This window comes from Phaethon lepturus, unplaced genomic scaffold, assembly GCF_000687285.1.
Source record: "Phaethon lepturus isolate BGI_N335 unplaced genomic scaffold, ASM68728v1 scaffold9903, whole genome shotgun sequence".
Lineage (NCBI taxonomy): Eukaryota > Metazoa > Chordata > Aves > Phaethontiformes > Phaethontidae > Phaethon > Phaethon lepturus.
Window position 1 is genome coordinate 99,622 of NW_010528439.1, and position 18,218 is coordinate 117,839.

General features: G+C 36.0%; 1 protein-coding gene across 3 annotated transcripts in view; it reads right to left on the minus strand.

Annotated features, from left to right (window-relative positions):
* RBM26 (RNA binding motif protein 26) overlaps positions 1–18,218 on the minus strand; it is a 58,346-nt gene that overhangs the window by 25,304 nt on the left and 14,824 nt on the right. Inside the window, exons 4-14 of one of the 3 annotated variants that reach the window (XM_010283676.1) lie at positions 17,959–18,047; positions 17,154–17,365; positions 15,023–15,283; positions 12,192–12,431; positions 10,587–10,723; positions 10,062–10,221; positions 8,937–9,048; positions 7,987–8,146; positions 6,406–6,570; positions 2,755–2,886; positions 1,713–1,784 (exon numbers count right to left, since the gene is read on the minus strand). In XM_010283676.1, coding sequence (XP_010281978.1) covers positions 1,713–1,784; positions 2,755–2,886; positions 6,406–6,570; positions 7,987–8,146; positions 8,937–9,048; positions 10,062–10,221; positions 10,587–10,723; positions 12,192–12,431; positions 15,023–15,283; positions 17,154–17,365; positions 17,959–18,047 — 1,740 coding nt within the window. Of the gene's footprint in view, positions 1–1,712; positions 1,785–2,754; positions 2,887–6,405; positions 6,571–7,986; positions 8,147–8,936; positions 9,049–10,061; positions 10,222–10,582; positions 10,724–12,191; positions 12,432–15,022; positions 15,284–17,153; positions 17,366–17,958; positions 18,048–18,218 lie in introns of all 3 variants that reach the window. The other 2 variants (XM_010283677.1, XM_010283678.1) reach the window with 2 other exon arrangements.

Below are 18,218 nucleotides of genomic sequence, written 5' to 3' on the forward strand. Positions count from 1 at the left end.
GTAGCTTTAGGACAGACTACACTAACAAACAGAGGACCGAGTAAAGACAAAAATATTGACACACTCCTTTTGCCCTGAACTGACTTCATGGCAAAGTGGACCATGTTTGCTCATTTCTTTTAATATAAGGACAGATGCCACAGCAGATGTATCTGCATGAACTAATACAGAAGAGGAAGAAGCAACACATTAGTGTCTTCTAAATCTCTTAATACTACCCAAGCTAAGGAATAGTGTAAATCTGTTCAACAGTTCATAAATTCCAAGGCCCTATATACAGATTTTCAAAGGTCTCATGGTGACTGTTTCATCTCCTCTTCCTTCTGCCCTTTAGGAAGCATAGTTACCTACTTTCTTACTGGAAAGTTCTTCTCAAATCCTGCACTCAGTCAGAAGCAAAAAAAAACCATATAGGACATGACATCTATGTTTTTTGACAGCTGTCAATCATTTAATTTCTAATGGTTATAGAGCATTATCACTGCAAACTGAGCATGGTATTTCCTTGTAAAGGGACAGTAGTAGGTGAAAACACGCCAAATCAAGTTTCAAAATCCTACTAAAAACACCAAAGGAAACTGCTGCTTCACAACCAGTCCACTGAACAGCCCAGGAGCTAATCAAAATCAGTCCGTACTGTCAGACCACACAGTGGAAAACCATTTTAACAAGAATTTATTCTTTGTAGAAAAGTGTTTCGGGCAAGAAGCCAAGATCAGTGCATTTAGGTGGACTGCTTGGCTTGAAATGAGCTGAAGAGACGTCCTCTACAATTACAACTCAATATTAAGTATTGTCACTTTTGTATGCTAAGTACAGCATAGTATCTTTGGAGTGAATTTTACTCATTATATTCCACTAAATGCATTAACTGACATCCTGTAAGGGGGGTGGGGGTGGTAAAATGCAGTGGATACTTTATTCGTTTCAGGTCAAGCCAATTCCCAATGGAAAAGATATATAACTAAGCAGAGGAATCTTGTTACTGGGTAAAACTTGCTGCCTTTCTACCACAACTCTTCTCAAATGAATGTTATAAACACTGGGGAAGTCTCTCCCCTAAGGTGCTAAATAGATCTGGAAACATGCATCACGAACTTTGCTACTAAAGTAAACACATCAACAACTCAGTGTTCTGAAAGCTGCAACCACTGGGAAAAACACACAACTCATAACCATGATCCAGATACACCTTTCCCACCTTACCTCTCTTTGTCCTCTCTACACTGATTAACTTCCACTTTTATCTTTTCACAAGTACCACAAATTGTAATATCAAATAAGAGGGTAAATGTTTACAGCATCATCTTTTAAGGGACACAAAAGCCCAAAAACATTTTTATAGAAAGGCTTTCTATAGATTCATATATCGTGTCAAAATTTATTTATTTTTTAAAATTTAGTTCTGTAGTCTTCTAACAACTCGGGATCCTGGAACATACATAGTTATTTTCATGACTGAATAAATGGAACCCACTATATTAAAACAAACACCACAAAATGGTAGCTTCTGTCCTAGCATGTTTTATTATTCGTATAATCATTTAGCCATCTGCTACACTGAGTTTTGATATATTATACTTCATAAAACTTACTCTAAAAATTAAATTTATAGTTATGAAACAAACTTAATGTTGACACAAGGGGTTTGATAATAAAATTAATTCTACTGAAACTAAATGTGAGGAAGAGAATAAGAGACATTCTCTTACCTTTTCAGTTGTTGGAGTAACTGGCTTTGACACAAAACCCAGTCTATCCTTCACAGATAATTTAGTCACACTCTAAGAAAACAAAACAAAATTATAATTCAAATATACTTTAGGAGTATTTTACTGTTTCCTGTGTAATTCCAGATTTTAGGAAATTAGAAACATTTTTCATTAATAAAACCATAGCATTTTGTCCAACAATACAAGATAAATAATACCAAAGCAGATGATAAAAACAGTTTTAGATATTGGATTTTACAGTTACTATACATGTATAAATAGTTTGGGTAAGACAAAGATAAAGCCAAATTTGGAATCAAAGATCATACTACATGTTTTTTTGCAACAAGTTCATGACATGCTAGCTGGCAAACGATCATCTACGCAGGCCCTTTTAAATACACTTCAGTTTCTGTGTTTTATAATCTGGTATTTACAGGCATCAATTGCAGAAATTTGTTTGAATTTAAACTACAAATGTTTTCTGAAGCATGGTAGTCTTCCTTTTCAGAAGTAAAACTAAAGTAGTGGCACAATAATGAGATACTTCTAGTATAATAAAAATTTAAAGGCTATTTCTAATGGGAGTAACATTCCAGATTCAGTCATTATTCAGATTGGTACTGTGGTTACATACTTCCTCGTATTAAGGGTGATGTACAAATACTGAAAACACTTTTAGATGCTGACTTTTGGTCTCTAACGGTTTTAGCTGCAAAGACAGCTTTTAGTTCTTTGGATAGAAACCAGCTTTATTTTGAAATCTGAAAACTGCAGTTTAACACAACATTACTGAAATATTTTCAGTCTTTTTTTAACTAAGTAAAAAGCTATGATACTGAAAATTAGGTATCACTCTTGGGTTAAGAAAGCCAAATATCATTGCACTGAGGAAAATGTTAATATCAAAACACCACTCAAATTAGATGCACTTACAAGTAGTAAATATGTACTTGCACTATACGAGTAAGTGTAACGGATACATTCATACACTATGGAAACTATTACAGAAAGAAAAATGTGATTTTTCTGACATACATACCTGAGTGACTTCTGTATTGGCACTCTGTGCTTCTGCAGGTTCAATATTACTTGCAGGTACCGGACCTAATCGCTCCTTGACTGATTGTTTCACTACCGGTAAACTAGGTTGCTGAACTAAGGGTTGTATTACCTGTAACATCGCCCCACCCCCAAAAAAGCACATCATAATATTAACAATGAAATGCTGCTACATATGTAATTTGATAAACACACAATGAGATTGCTGCAATAGCATTTAGATTTACACTTCTTCCTTTCTTTCATTCAGTAGCTTTTTCACCTAATGGCAAAAATAAACACTTCATGAGATTTTGGGTGTTATAGTATTTGTGTGGTGCATACAGCAACAACATCTATTTTGCCCTTGCAGCTCACAAAAGTGATCAGACAACTGATCTATTTCTATTAATCGAATCTACTTAGACTATCTTAATTTCCACCTGTTAGAACTGAACAAAAAGTAATAAGCAGTCTTCTGATTCCATTCACAAATCTTTCATCAACCATTTAGTCATGGAAAGGCAGAATACAAACTTCTACCATTAAGACTCCCACTTTTTACAGCAATGTATCACTTTTCATCTCCTATGTGCAAATATAGACAAAATAGAAAAAGAAAGAGGGATATAGACATGCAGTCATGGGACTGAGGAAAAATAAAACAGAGCAGCTAATCTTTGAACCTACCATGGATATGCCCTGACAGCTAACACCTTGCCATTTTTTCTTTGACAAAAACATTAAAGACTAAAATAATATGCTTCCAAGCAAGCTTCCTGTCATATTTATAACCTTCACGACATCACCTAATCCATTCCTGCACATTCCTGCACATTCCAAAGTCAGCTCTACATAAGCCATTACTGGCAGTATCTACCTACCTAGTTCTTATAGATTTCCAGTGAAAGAGGTCCTATCAGGTCCTTTCACCTCTCTTAGGCAAAAGCATTTCAGCATCCTTTAGCATTAGAAAGTATTTCTTAATATCTAACCTAAATCTCCTGTGCTCCATTTTAAGACCAGTACTTCTTGTTTTATCTACCACAGATGTGGAGAGCACATTATTTCTGCTTCCTCCCAGAAGCCTTTTATTTGATGATTTATTATGGTAGACTCCCACCATCTCTACTAAGTAATTTTACTGCTTTTGGAATTGCCATAGTAAGAGTTTTCCAAAGTAATCCTGCTGAGGAAACAACAATGACCAAGAAACTGTACAAGACCAGCTACTACTGAAGGGAAAACTTAAAAGCCAAGTTTGATTTTACATAAAAAAAAATTCAAGCACCTGTCTTTAGTGCCTGACACAGAAAATATCTGGCTAGAAACCATTATAAATAGAGGTGAAATTCATTCAGTTGTAATTAATTAATACACCAGCAATCTTGACAAAAATTCAAATACTTATAGTGTGAGAAGTACTGTAAAAAAAGTTTCCATACTACTTGTAGATATGATACCAAATATTAATTTCAATTAAAAGGGAGGTAAATATTCATGCTCCTGAAAGGCTTATGAATTAAAAATACCTGTTTACTGAATCAACAATTTGATAACTGTTATATTTTGGGGTAGATGAAAATGAAAGCATCGCACTTAAAATTTTAATTTCCTGCTTAAATTTTTCTTGTCACTGTGTGCCCTCTATCACCCATAACAGACTTCAAATTGTAGTTTCCTGACACATGATGAAAGACTGTCCTTTGTGAAGTGGGAACCCTCAATACTGTTACCTGGTACCAAGAGGAATTCATTCTCAGTCCATCAAGGTTAACTTGACAAGGGTGGTGTGCTGGGAAGCTAGTAACATCACTAAAAACCAGAAGACTATTTAAAATTGATGCTTTGCAAAATAACAAATATATAGATCAGATATTTGTTTGGAAATACATAGTCAATACTCCATAATCAGCATAATCCATACTGCATAATCAGCAAGTAAACTGAGTTCAGTAACTGTTCAAGCTATCCTTTCTCAAGGGAGGTAACAATTGCATGAATGCAAATTACATACTCCACTGCCCTCTTCTGGCTGACCAGATGTAAATCAACCTTAGAAAGTAAATACCATTTTGAGAAGCACTAGTTCAGATCAAGCAAAGATATTTATACATTTGAATCCAAACCAAGCCTAAAGGATGATAACTGGAGAGACAGTGAGAAAGGCATCATTAAAGCTGCATTTTTGTAGATAAAAAGCGGGGCAAAAGAAGGAGAGAAAGGAAACTGTTACCTAAAATGCCCTGCAGCAGGATTGCTATGGAAAACTGCGTCATTGATTCTGAATGATGATGACATACACCATCCAGAGAAAGAAGGAATTAAAAACTTAGAGCAGCAACTGAAAGAATCCACTAACAACTCACTTGTTCAGTGTATCAGCATACATAAATAAATGAATGTTTCTTTTACAGAGCCTGCCTCATATTTTCTAAGTGTAGAATGTGTTGTTCCACACTGACAGCAAATCCAATAAAGCAGGTTACACTAGTATTCAGAGGGACTTGCTACACCAGGAGCTAACTGACAAGGCTCTCTATCCAATAACCTACATGACTCGAGAGAATCCAAGTTTCCCCTTATGTTTGAGCAGAAACACTACGCCTGCTAACAGATCCAATTTGTCTTGTCACAGGCTACAAATCTAAGCTCCACAACAGTAATTGCCGTTTCATATTCTTAAAAAGTTGCCAATGTTACTATGCACATGACAACTACCAACAGGTGCTCCACCGTGCAACTCAATCAAAAAATGTAGAATAGAATAGTTCAGTTGGTAGGGACCTACAGCGCTTCAGGGCTAACCAGAAGGCATGTTATTAAGGGTATTATCCAATGCCTTTTAAATGCTCACAGGCATGGGGCATCGACCACCTCTATAGGAAGCCTTTTCCAGTGTTTGACCACTCCCTCAGTAAAGACATATTTCCTAAAGCCAAGTCTGAACCTTCTCTAGTGTAGCTTTGAACCACACCCACATGTCCCGTCACTGGATACCAGGGAAAAAGATCAGCACCTCCCTCTCCACTTAAAAATATAAAACATCCCTGATCCATTTCCGCAAAATTAGTCTCTTTAACACAGCCCTCTTCTTACACTGTTGTTTGCATGTCCTCTCTCTCTACATATATACGTGTGTATATCTGTATATACATATAGGTAGCCTTGCGTAAAACAAATTCTACTGCTACTTTCTACAGCAATATTCATACCTAACAGGAAAGGAAAAAGACTGGAAAAAACAGCACCTTTTGGAAGAAAATGGAGATTATCTTCCAAGAAAAGAAATATATCTCTGCTGTCTGTCTTATGCTCAGCAGAAGGAAAAAAAAAAAAGCCTATACTAGTTAAAGCAAAGTAGATGTTATTCAGTGGACAGTAGCATCACGCCTTGCTTCACATGAGATGACAGAGTGGAATTCTCAGTAAGCTGCAGAAGGGCTTTCTTTAAATACCTTCAGTCTTACCTTGCTAATCAACTCCTGAGGTCAAAGAATCTACAATTAAAGAGTAACTTTTGGAAAAGCATTACATGAAGCACTCATTATTTCCAAAGTATTTAGTTTACTTCCTACAAACATTTTTAGAAAATGTTTAAAAGATTCTATTTTGCATAACATTCTAGCCAGAATAGACTTAGATCTCCTACCTTCTGTGTGGTAGCTTGGATTTGTGGTGCACTGCCTTCTCGATGCCAATAAACTTTAATAAAACGATTATTTAACACTGCTTCTGTACTTGATATAGCCTTCTTTGCTTCCTCATGTGTGGCAAACTGAATGAGGGCACCTTCTGGATCACCCTGATATGCAACCTAAGATTTAAAACAGAAGAACAAAACTTACTGCATGTAGGATTTTCATTTGTCTCTCCATTATCATAAAATCACTAGTTTCAATGCTCAAGAGCTTACAATTTAAACCCAATGTGGGTCAGCAGATAAATATCTCCTGTTCATGATTCTGTTTGAAAAGCCTGGTGTCAAGAAGCAACCTTGAGATTAAGCTAATAAACTTTAAGAATAGTTTAAAAACCCCAAACACACTGAAGTAAAATACCTGAACAATCAAACAGTAGTTCTAATTGCAAATATAAGTAACTTTTTGAAAGACAAGAAGAAGCATCACTGAAATAAAGAAAACTGCTACAAAAAATACAGAGGTCAGTTAATAAATGTCCTATCTAGTGTCAGAGCTAGACACAAAGTTCATTTTTGTTTTCCTCCTGTGAACATTAATATATTATTTTAGAGATGTTCAAAGGACAAAATTACATCTTTTGGAAGAAAACATAGCTTGCAATATCTATCTGCATATCTGTCTATCTCTCTATATACATCCACACACGATTTTACTTGCCTTACTGAATCATACTGCTTGCTAATACACCCATATTCTTAGGTAAACTATGGAAAGGCTTAAGAAATATTTAAGAGCAATTAAGAGAGACTTAAATTCCCTTAGTGTTCAGACAGGCACAGGAGGTTTATTCTGTAATGTATTAATTAGTACGCACAAAAATATTCTATTACACCTCTTCATTCAACAACTCAGTGCAAACACAAAAGCATACGTAAAAACACTAACATCTGACACTTGTTGATAATGAAACATGATGAAAGATCAGACTGAGTAGCTTAGAGACGGGATATGAAATATTGACATTACACATATAGGTTGATGTTACACATTGGAAGCTAAGTTAGGCCTTAGCTCTTTGAATCTCTTTTGTACCTTTCTCTAACTGTTTGCTTATTTCTGTTCATAAACATGGGTCACTCAGATACACTACAAAGTAATTATAAGGGACAAACTATGAAGTAATTTTAAGGGATAAATTGCCCCTATTATGGGACTAGAAAGCAATTATGTCACTGAAATACAGGTTTTCTGTATTTACAATTTATCTCAAAAAAATACAGAGGGTTTATGACATCGTATCCAAACTTGAGAAAAGGGGTGAAGGAAAAACACTTCCAATCAATTGTCAATGTTTAAAACAATGTATCTTAAATCTTATCTGTGAGGAAAACATTTGTTCAAAACCTAAAAAGACCAGAATATTTCATTTCTGCTTCCGTTAAAAACAGTGAGATCATGCTTAAGAAACAAGTTAGGAAAACAGTAAGAATAGTTCCAGTGAACCAGTTAAGAAATAATTAGCATTCTCCCTTTTAGCAACTACATCTATCATGAAGTCAAAGCATACTGCCTTCTCTTTGTTGACTTACCTGCAAGTTGACTAAGTTTCCAAACTTACTGAAGTGCTCATTAAGTTTGCTGATATTATTAAGTTCTGGAGGAACTTTCCTCAATTCAAGTTTTGTATTTTCATTTCCAAACTGTACCTTCTTCTGGAAACCTGGACTATTTGTTCTGTTAAAATTTTGCCTGCAACAAATAAAAATCAAGCCAGAAATCCATAGCAAGCTAGCAAACACAATATTAAATTGTACATGCCTGCACAGGACCACGTGTGTATGAGACACAGAAAGATCTGCAGACTTAAAAAATGTAATTTTAGAAAAGTGTAGAAGAGTACAGCACACAGGCCCATATACCTGCAGTGTTCCCCACCAATACTCTTGGCGTACCCCAGAGCATAAACCTGCCAGGTAATTCGCAATAATTTGCTTGTGTCAATAAGTCATGATTTCCACATTGCTCCTCTCCAAAAACTATTTCTCAGCTATCCCATGGAATCTCACCACTAATGTTTCAAATAACTATTCTTTCAATGCTCTCCTCAGTCCCAGTTATCTCTCAAAATCCCTTCCAACCTTTTGTGACCCCAGGTATAGCTGGACACTGAGCACTGCACCCTATATTTTCTTCAGTAACATACCTGGCAACTCAATCCAAAATAGCAATGACACAACTCACTAAGATCAGTCATCCCTAACAACCACCACACTGCAGCTTCTCTGTTTCTTAGATGATTCCAGCTTTCAGGAAGCAGATCTTGGTATCATCCAAGGCAACTTCAGCTATCTCTATACTGCCTTTGAGAGAAGACAGTCAAATACGTATCACTTTATAGTGTGATTTGTTTTAGCACAGTCAGCTCATCCACAGTTTAACTTGCTTGCAGTTTATACATATTTGTATGTTTCTGGTTACAGAAAAGAGATCCACAGAATTCCAGTTACCGTAAGCCAACCTTGTGTTAATGATCACTCACTTGTCAAACCATGTCTTCTTTGTAGGAACTCCAGCATCCCCTGCACCAATCGTTCTCTTCCTGGATTCAGCATCTACCACTATCCTCATGCTACTTTTATTAGGAGGTTTTTCTGCAAACAGACAAAAAGATTTTACAAAATTTTTTGTATTTTCTGTGTATTTGATTGTAAAAAGGTATTCTGCTCACATTGAATTTGCACTGAAAAACACAACTGTTTATTTTTAAATGACTATGATCCTTATCAAACTGATTCAAATCTTGGTCGCAGACTTTTCTTAACTATCAACAGATGCTGTGACAGATCAAAACAGCTAATAGCTTTCCTTTTGTCACAGTAACGTAAGGAAAACAAAAGAGGTGTAACAGAAGGCATCTGCCTCAAGTTGACTGCACTCACTGATTCACAACGTCCCATACAATACTCTGAGGCTCAGACCATTTCTGCTAACATCTCCATTCTACTATTAGATGGCACACACAAAAATGCTCATGATAGGAAATGTACAGTACTTCAGAGCACTAACAACTAGGAGCAAGACTTAGGGATGGGATAGGAGAAGAGTGTCTCTTGCTGAAGAACAGGAATCATATTGGGGGACTCCTTGCTGAAAATACACGAATAGAAACATAGTAAGATTAAATACAAATATGTACAAATGTAAACAAACACACATTAAAAAAAATTGGTTTCATCCCTCTTCCTTCTCATTTTGTATGCTGCTGCTGCTTCTCAGGGCTACAGGAACTATGAGGTTAAGATTACTAGTGCATAACTGTCTGCCACCAGATAAAAAGGACTCCCTCCTCTCCACAGCAAAAATCGTCCTACGAGTCTGTTACAGAAATATTAACATTTTTCTGTATAAAAGATGTACAAAGTGGCCAGTTATTAGTCAAGTGTAAACCATGCAATACTCTAGCAAAAGATTTCGTTTTACCTGTAAAAATGCACACACAAAGCAACTATGAGCATAACTCCCTGTTCAACTAAACTTCTCTTAATTCCAGAAGGTTTAAAAAAAATACACTCTTTTCCAGTACTATATTCTCTGAAAACTGCATCAATCTGCATTAATGTAAGACAGCCAGCTAAACGAAGTAAGTGTAGCTTTGAAAGTATACCTCTGGGTGGTAGATCCATATCACCTGATGTGAGTCCTATCAAATTTGGTCTTTGGGCATGTACTCTATGTCTATACATAGGTCTTGAAGTATTTGTTATACTTGGAGCTTCTGGATTATAGCCATCTGTGTCATACGTTTCTGGTAACAAAGAAATTGTCTAATTAAAATAAATTGCAGTTAAAACCCCTAAGGTTTCAAATATAACATTTCATTAAATTACAAGATACAGTTACAATGGAAGAGTTGTATGACAACTATCCTAAAAAATGCCATGCCAAATTTTCTGCTTAAACACAGTGAAAATATTATTCTATAGTCAAGATTCACATTTAACATGCAAATTTTACTTCTGTTCTGAACTAAGTTAGAAAAAAAAACTGTTAAGTTACTGTCACAGTCTAAATGATACAAACTTATTCTCCCAAACTATAAAATTATAGTCTTTAAAAAGTACAGTATAATATGAATCAATGTTATTCTATTTAGCAAACCTTGTGGGCAAAGCCTCAGTACTACACCTGCTGTAAAAAGAGAGGGTGGAGCAGGAGGCGGCTGGTGATGAATACCCGTTGTAACAACAGTAGGAACTGAGCTGGTTGCTGAGTTTGGGGGAGCATCCATGCCAGCAGGCTGCAATGGGGGAAGTGGAGGGGGTGGTCCTGTCAGAAACAAAGGATTCTGCATTCATTTATTATCCACTAGACTTGCATTACATTCAACTTACAAGGAAACTGATCTGAAATGTTTTTAAGGCTATTTAAAAAAAAAAAAAAAAAGGGTGTGAGAGGGCATGTATACAGACATGATGCTGTACCATTCATTCATACGAAACCGCCCCCACCAGCAAATGACTCAGAACTTAATTACAGAGAAAAGCATTTGAAAAGGTTAACAATTCTCCAAGCACCCTTCTATAAGCAAAATTTAATTGCTAAAACAGTATTTATCTTCATAAACAACAGATCTTTAAAGCTCTATAAGCCCCCCTCAAAGAAGGAAATTCTATTTTTTTAATAGTGTATAACAAAAATATTCTATGATGACAATAACTAATCTTGATTGAAATTATTTTTCCAAAATACCTATAATTCTGGTAGAAAGTAAAAGGGATCCTTCTTAAAACTGAGGGTTTTTTTAGTTTGATTGGATAGTTGGACTCTTTTTTACAAAAGGCAACCTCACACTTTCAAAGCAGAGCAGTCAAGCCTGACCTTCTCTTTAATCATTGGCAAAACCACCTTTTCGAAAAAGATACAAAGTCACATATTTGGACTTTTCACACAGATCTGGAAACAGCATGTAAGGCAGAACTGATCACCCCGGGAATACAGTTATTCTCTATGCTAGGTGAAAGAAATAAATTCCGTCCTTATTGAAATATACTATCAACTGGAAATGAAAACAGTTTTGATATTCAAGCAATATCAAATATTGATTGCTCTTGAATAATTTTACCAAGTGGGACACCCAAGTTAACAAAAAAAAAAGAGAGAAAGGAATAATCAGATAAGCTCACTTAAAAGTTTTTGAACCACGCAAGGGAACTGAATGCTAAATGCTATTTTATAAGTGACAGCCAGGCACACAAGTCTTCATGTAATTTTTAGTACTCAAGCCAAAGTACTTTCCAATGAAAGAGTAAACAAGCTGGCAAATTTTCTTTCTTAGTTACTTTACAACTTTATTTTCAAAATTAATTGCAAATGACATACTTTCAGGTGTTAAGTCTGATGTGGTCATGAACCCTCCTTAATTTTAGTATTAGAAATGAAATGCCAAGTGTCTGTTGTTTCCAGGGTTTTCCCTTCTTCTCTAACAGTAGTCAGTTTCAGACAAATTCGCCTCTAAAACTCAAGGAATTGAGTTTTGCCATTCCATACTTTTGCTTAAACAAAATTAAAATATTATTCCATATTCAAGGTTCACATTTAACATGCAAATTTTACATCAACCATGCAACAATTACTATAAAAACCAATCATTTGGGGGTAAGCTATGCCATAGTAGAGCACAGTACAGCTTTTTAACATACAGCGGCATTCATAGAACAAGTTTTTTGCACTGCATACACCCAAGTAACATCCAGACGTTTCTACTAAAAAATGGGATTTAATCTTTTTTAATTACCTGTTACAGGTGGAAGGCTAGGTGGTAAAGGGCCTGGTGGTGGCACTGGAGGTCTAAGGTTAACAGGAGGAGGACTCAGAATTGGTGGAGGGGGAGGAAGTCCAGGAGGAGGTGGTCCTTCAACAACAGGGGGTTGTGCTGGAAAAGGCAGAATGCCAGGAAGATTCACATCTTCTACCACTACTGGATCGCTTCCATGATCAAAAGGGCACATGTCCCCTCTCATACAGAAACCCTTTTCTGAAACATCAAAACGAAAAAAATTTGTTAGTATTCAATAGCTGTAGTTTGATTCAGAGTAGATATGAAATGTTCTATGCGTAATGCAGCAGTCTGTAAATTAAGAGCTTCACATACCGACAGAAATTTATATTAGAAAATGAAATTGGCCATTTAACTTTAACAGTCAGCACACAGGAAGACTGCAGTGACATTCTAGCAGAATAAATATAGGAGACAGATTTTTCTTGAGGAATTAAATCCGCACTGAATTGTAACAAACTGTGAAAGCAAAGGATGAAATCTAGGTGTCCTCACATTAACAAAAATACAAGTAAAGTATTTAAGTAAAATAAGTAAGGGCAGATACTGGGATTGAGAAACCCCTATTAACATTAAAAGTTGATATTATCAAATTCCAACATAAGAAAATTCAATTTCAGGAAGAATTAGAATATTTTGCCATAGTTTAATGTGTTTATGTAACAGCAAAAAATTTTGTTATTTTCATATATATGTATTCTATATGTGTATAAATACATACATATGTAAATATGAAATACACACATATAAATAAAAATGAAAATGCATTAATTTTCTTTTTTTACATGCAAGTAGCACATTGGACTGGGTCCATAGGAGGGCTGCACAAAATGATCAAGACCACAACAATGATCAGAGGGATAGAGCACCTCTCTGATGAGGACAGCAGAGAGAGTTGGGGTAGTTCAGTCTGGAGAAGGGAAGCCTCTGGGGAGACCTTATTGCAGCGTTCCAGTCCTTCAAGGGGGCTTGTAAGAAAGATGGGGACAGACTTTTTAGCAGGGCCTGTTGTGAATAGGACAAGGGGTAATGGTTTAAAACTAAAAGAGGGCAGGTTCAGACTAGATCTAAGGAAGCAATTTTCTTATGATGAGGGTGGTGAAACTCTGGCACAGGTTGCCCAGAGACGTGGCAGATGCCCCATCCCTGGAAACAGTCCAGGTCTGGTTGGACGGGGCTCTGAGCAACCTGATCTAGTTGAAGATGTCCCTGCTCATTGCTGGGGGTTTGGACTAGATGACCTTTAAAGGTTCCTTCCAACCCAAACGTTCTATGACTTTATGATTATTTCTTTAGCAACAGCCCCCACAGAAAACCCAATAAAATACAATGCAATATGGGGGGGAAATTCAAAACATCTTCCTATAAAATAGGAAGAAAGCAGAGTTGTCCACTTCCTCAAAACATGATGCTAAAAAGCAGTCTGTATTACCTCATCTTCAGGAAGAGTTACAGAACATATAAATTGAAACATTAAGGAAAAATAGAAGTTCTGCAGAGGTTTAAGTAGAAAACATGAAAGTGCGGACAAGAAGAGCAGCATGTTAGAACCAGCTAGCCACTGAACAGAGAGATGAGCTTATAAATTTAGAAGACACAAACAGCCATGAGAAAAGTAAATGGAAGAGACATCGACTGAGATGTTTTAGTAACATTCAGAAACATAGGGAAAACAAAAAACAGTAAAAAACTGAGGACAACTATATCACAGTTTTCCAACAAATTACCATTTACTTCATACTCAGAAATTGGAAATAGAGCTGCTATAGAAGACAGACTGTTAAAGGTACAAAGTCCTAGTGTCATGCCTGGAGATGTTATTTCAAAAGTACACTAGTCTGCACATTTTGTTCCTTTCTAAAAATCCTGTGGAGCTGGGAGATCATGACACAACATTCTGCAGCTCTGCTTGCTTTAGAAGAAACTTCAAAACAAAACTACACTTTCACAACTCTACTTGCTCCACAGTATTGCTGTGACATATCCTAGCAAAGCTATTCTTCACAAGTACAACTATTCCAACACTTCAGAGTTAAGCCTCCCATTTTCTTTACTTAAAAATAAATTCTATTCCAATCAGAGTTCTGAATGTAAACTGTCCTAGACCTTAAACTCATCATTTGTGGTATACAACAACAACAACAAAACTCAGGAACAACTTTAGGGGGAAATTTAAACTCTTCTGAGCCGACAGGTTGACTGCCTGAATTTAGTTAAGTCACTGCCAACTGCAGCAGCCTCTTGTGAGGCTTTTGGCACAAGATATTCAAAATAATAGCTTAAGACACAGATAAGCAGAAAAAGCCACCCAATTTTAAGAGACACCTACAGGGAAAAAATGGCTAACATGAGCCTTGGAAGTTGCAGTCCTAGACCTTTGTAGTTAAAAATTACCTCTTAGATAGGATGGAATAAAAAAGCGATGAGGTCAGTAAGGTGCTAACCACGGTCAAAACTATCAAATACAGTATTTGGCTTGAACATGACATGAGACAGAAAACCTGGGTAAAACTGGATTTTTAAAATAACTTTTTTATATAAATATACTAATTTTCATCTATCTAAAATGATTCTAGTAACTAAAAAAACCCTATACAAACACTAACAAAGAAAGCTGTCTAAAAGCTAAGTTAATAAAAAAGCAGGATAAAATTTGCATTCCAGAATTGTGTTAATAGAAAAAACACAGTATTAGAGGAGATCAGGAAAAGAAAGGAAAATTATCTCAATTTTTCAGAAAGGGGCCAACCATAGCTGCAGGAAGCAATTAAAAAAACGAACAGACTTACCATCGTAATCTCTACAACGTTTCTTTGGCAGTGGAGGTCTTCCATAGGAGTTGTGGTCCAGCTGCTCCTCATGGAACTCCGACCAGCTTTCAGTAGTGTTATTTCCATGATGAGCAGGAGCAATAACAGTAATAGTGCTGCTCAGTGTAGGGACAGGGTAGTGGCCAGACGAAATATTTGTCACAGAAGAAACTGGAGTATAATTGTTCTCTAACGGATCTGTTCTATCCATATCATATTTTGGCTTTCCCAAATCCCTTTCTGTATTAGGGAAAAAAAAAAAAGTTATATTGGATGATTCCTTCTGCATATTTTCACCAGAAGCAGCCACTAACCTGTTTAAGTATCTGTATCAATTCAATTCAAAATATAAAAATTATAATGGAACTGTTCTACAGATTGCCCAGAATGCCTGTAGAGTCTTCACCCTTGGAGTTAGTTATAAGCGAACTGGAGAGGGTCCTGAGCAACCTGGTCCAGTTTATCTGCTTTACAAAGGAGTGTTGGGCTCCATGACCTTCAGAGGTCTCTTCCAACCTCAATTATTCCATGATCTTACGTTCCGAAGGTTTAATCAGAGAAATAATAATCGTGAAAGTACACAGTCAGCTACTGGGCTCTTTTAATAACAGCTATGCAGCTGTTATTAAACAAGGTAAAGGATTTACTATTTAACTTCAAGCAGATTACGTCTTCTGTAGTGATGCTTATATTCTAAGAACTTCTGATGGAAAGTTATTCTGAATAAAGGGAGGCAACAGGCAAGAAAAAGGTAAACACCACTTGAAAACACTATGAAAGTTACACATCTTTAATGTTTCAAGACAATGTTATTATTGCATCTTCACGTTGTTTATCTTCATTTTATCTGCATTCAAATGCATACATATGTCACATGCAAAGCTTTGTCATGACTGGAGAAATAATAGTGCTCAACAGGTACGCAGCGCTCCTGGACAGATACAGCAGTAACACGACCTTTTATTCTGAATACATACAAACTATTCTCTTAATTTTCTAATATTACCATCAAATAAACAATATGCACCCAGATTAAGACAGAAGAGCTCTGGCATGAGGTAAATTGGTAGACTCAAATAACCCCACATTAAAGGAACATTAATAAAAATGACTTAAAGATGGCAGTGTAGATAAAACAGACTTTTCTTGAGGTGCTTAGAAAAAAACAAAGCTTTCACTATAAGATACTGTGTGTAAGATATTACTGTTGCAGTTTATGGAAAATAATCCTTAAAGGAAGATTTAATCACTTTGTAATCTTTTAGTTAAACTGCTGCATGCTATTTAACTTGCTTGTTGGTAAGTTGTTTGGAAAAATATCTGCTTGCATTATTTTCAGGAACTCTGCATTCCTACTTTGAAGGCTGAGTTACCAAGGCCCATCTACAAAAAGAAAAACAGGAGACTTAAACCAGCCTATTTCTACCTCTACATTGTTTAAGACAGAACAAAGATGTAAAAGGACTCAGTTCTTTTTTCCAACTTATCAGTAACAGTATTGGGGGAAAAAGCATTCTTTTCAGCTGAATAAACAGCTTTGTTTTTGAAGAAGTTTAATTTTAAAAACTACTGTACTGAAGCCATAAGTCCTATCTATATATACATCTGTGAATGCAAATATTTACTGTCATAATTTCAGTCCCTCCCTACGACACCAAGGAGGGGACAAGACAACAAGAAAAGAGCTGTACTGTTCTGCTTGATGAATCATTTGCTGTCAAACAGGTAATTTCTGCCAGTTCTACCTCCACAGATGGGTATTAATTTACATATCTTCTCAAACCAGATTCTGAGTTTCCTAAAACTTAGTGAAAATGCAACTAACTCGGACTCTTCTGCCTCCCTTACAACACCGCTTAAAAGTGGCCAACACAGTCAAAGGTATTTAGAGAAGAATCTCCATTGTTCTCTACAGAAGAGGGGAAAGAGGGGAAAACAAGCACTGAAAACATAATCACATTAAGCCGTATTTCCACAGAAAACCAAGCTAAATTTGAACAAAGAAACAAGAACAGAGGAAATTTTGGAACATCTTGAACACTGTGTTTAAGTTTAGTGTCTAAATTTTGTAGGCAACATTCACCGTATTTTAGAGACCAACTGTTGGTACCTCTGCTTCGGGTTCTGCTCCGGCTTCTGCTCCGGTCTCGATCCCGGTCCCGCAATCTCTCTTTGCTCCAACTTCTACTTCGACTCCTGCTGTAGCTCCGACTTCTCCCTCTCCTTCTATTATATCGATCCCTATAGGAGTCTCTTCTAGGAGGATTTCGGTCATAATCTCTCTTCCGAGAACGTTCATCTTTTTTCCTTTCATCACGGCTTCTAAACATGTAATTTTGTAGGTTAATAACAAGAATTATGAAGCCATAATTTAAAACCTTAACTACCATTAAAAACCTCAAGAAATGGCAATGGAAAATTAGAGAAAAGCTACAAATGAAATCTAACTATGGACCTTTCTTTCTTCTCAGAATTCTTTTAAAATTTGGTTTATGCATTTTACCATTCATTCACCATCCATAAGATTTTAAAATGTATGTACAATTCTGTCTGCTCAATACTGCACCTTCCTCAAGTTGGAAACACCAGTAACAGTTACTGAAGGGAAGGCTTCTAAACTGTAATTATTACAATTCAATCTCAATACTGAGCAAGGTAAATGTTGTAATATAAACCACAAATCTAACATAAAAATGAATCATAAAACTCAAATATGATAGTTGTGCGCAACTCAGAGACAGTTTACACTGTCACTTACAGACTCACCACCTAACTACATATGCATAAAAGCAACAAAAGTCTTACTTTTAGGCTTATTAGGTGATCATACAGAAAGAAAATATTTAATTTAGTAACACCCTAAAAATCCATATCCATCTGATTACCAATACAAGAGGTTAAGCAAAATTTATTACCTGGTATCTCTGTAGCGAGAACTTGACTGAGGAGGGCTGTGATTTAATCTTCTAGAAAACTTTTTCTCTCGCTCTTCCTCTTTAATTATCTGAATTTAAAGTATGTACATTAGATCAAAACATGACTACATTACCATGGAGACTTCTGCACAATCGAAGAAAAATAAAAACCTCAAATGTTGAGCAAAGTCAGCAGTAACACTGAACTGAAAGAACATTTTTGCAACTAATGCAATTAGACAATCTTCGTAACTTATTAG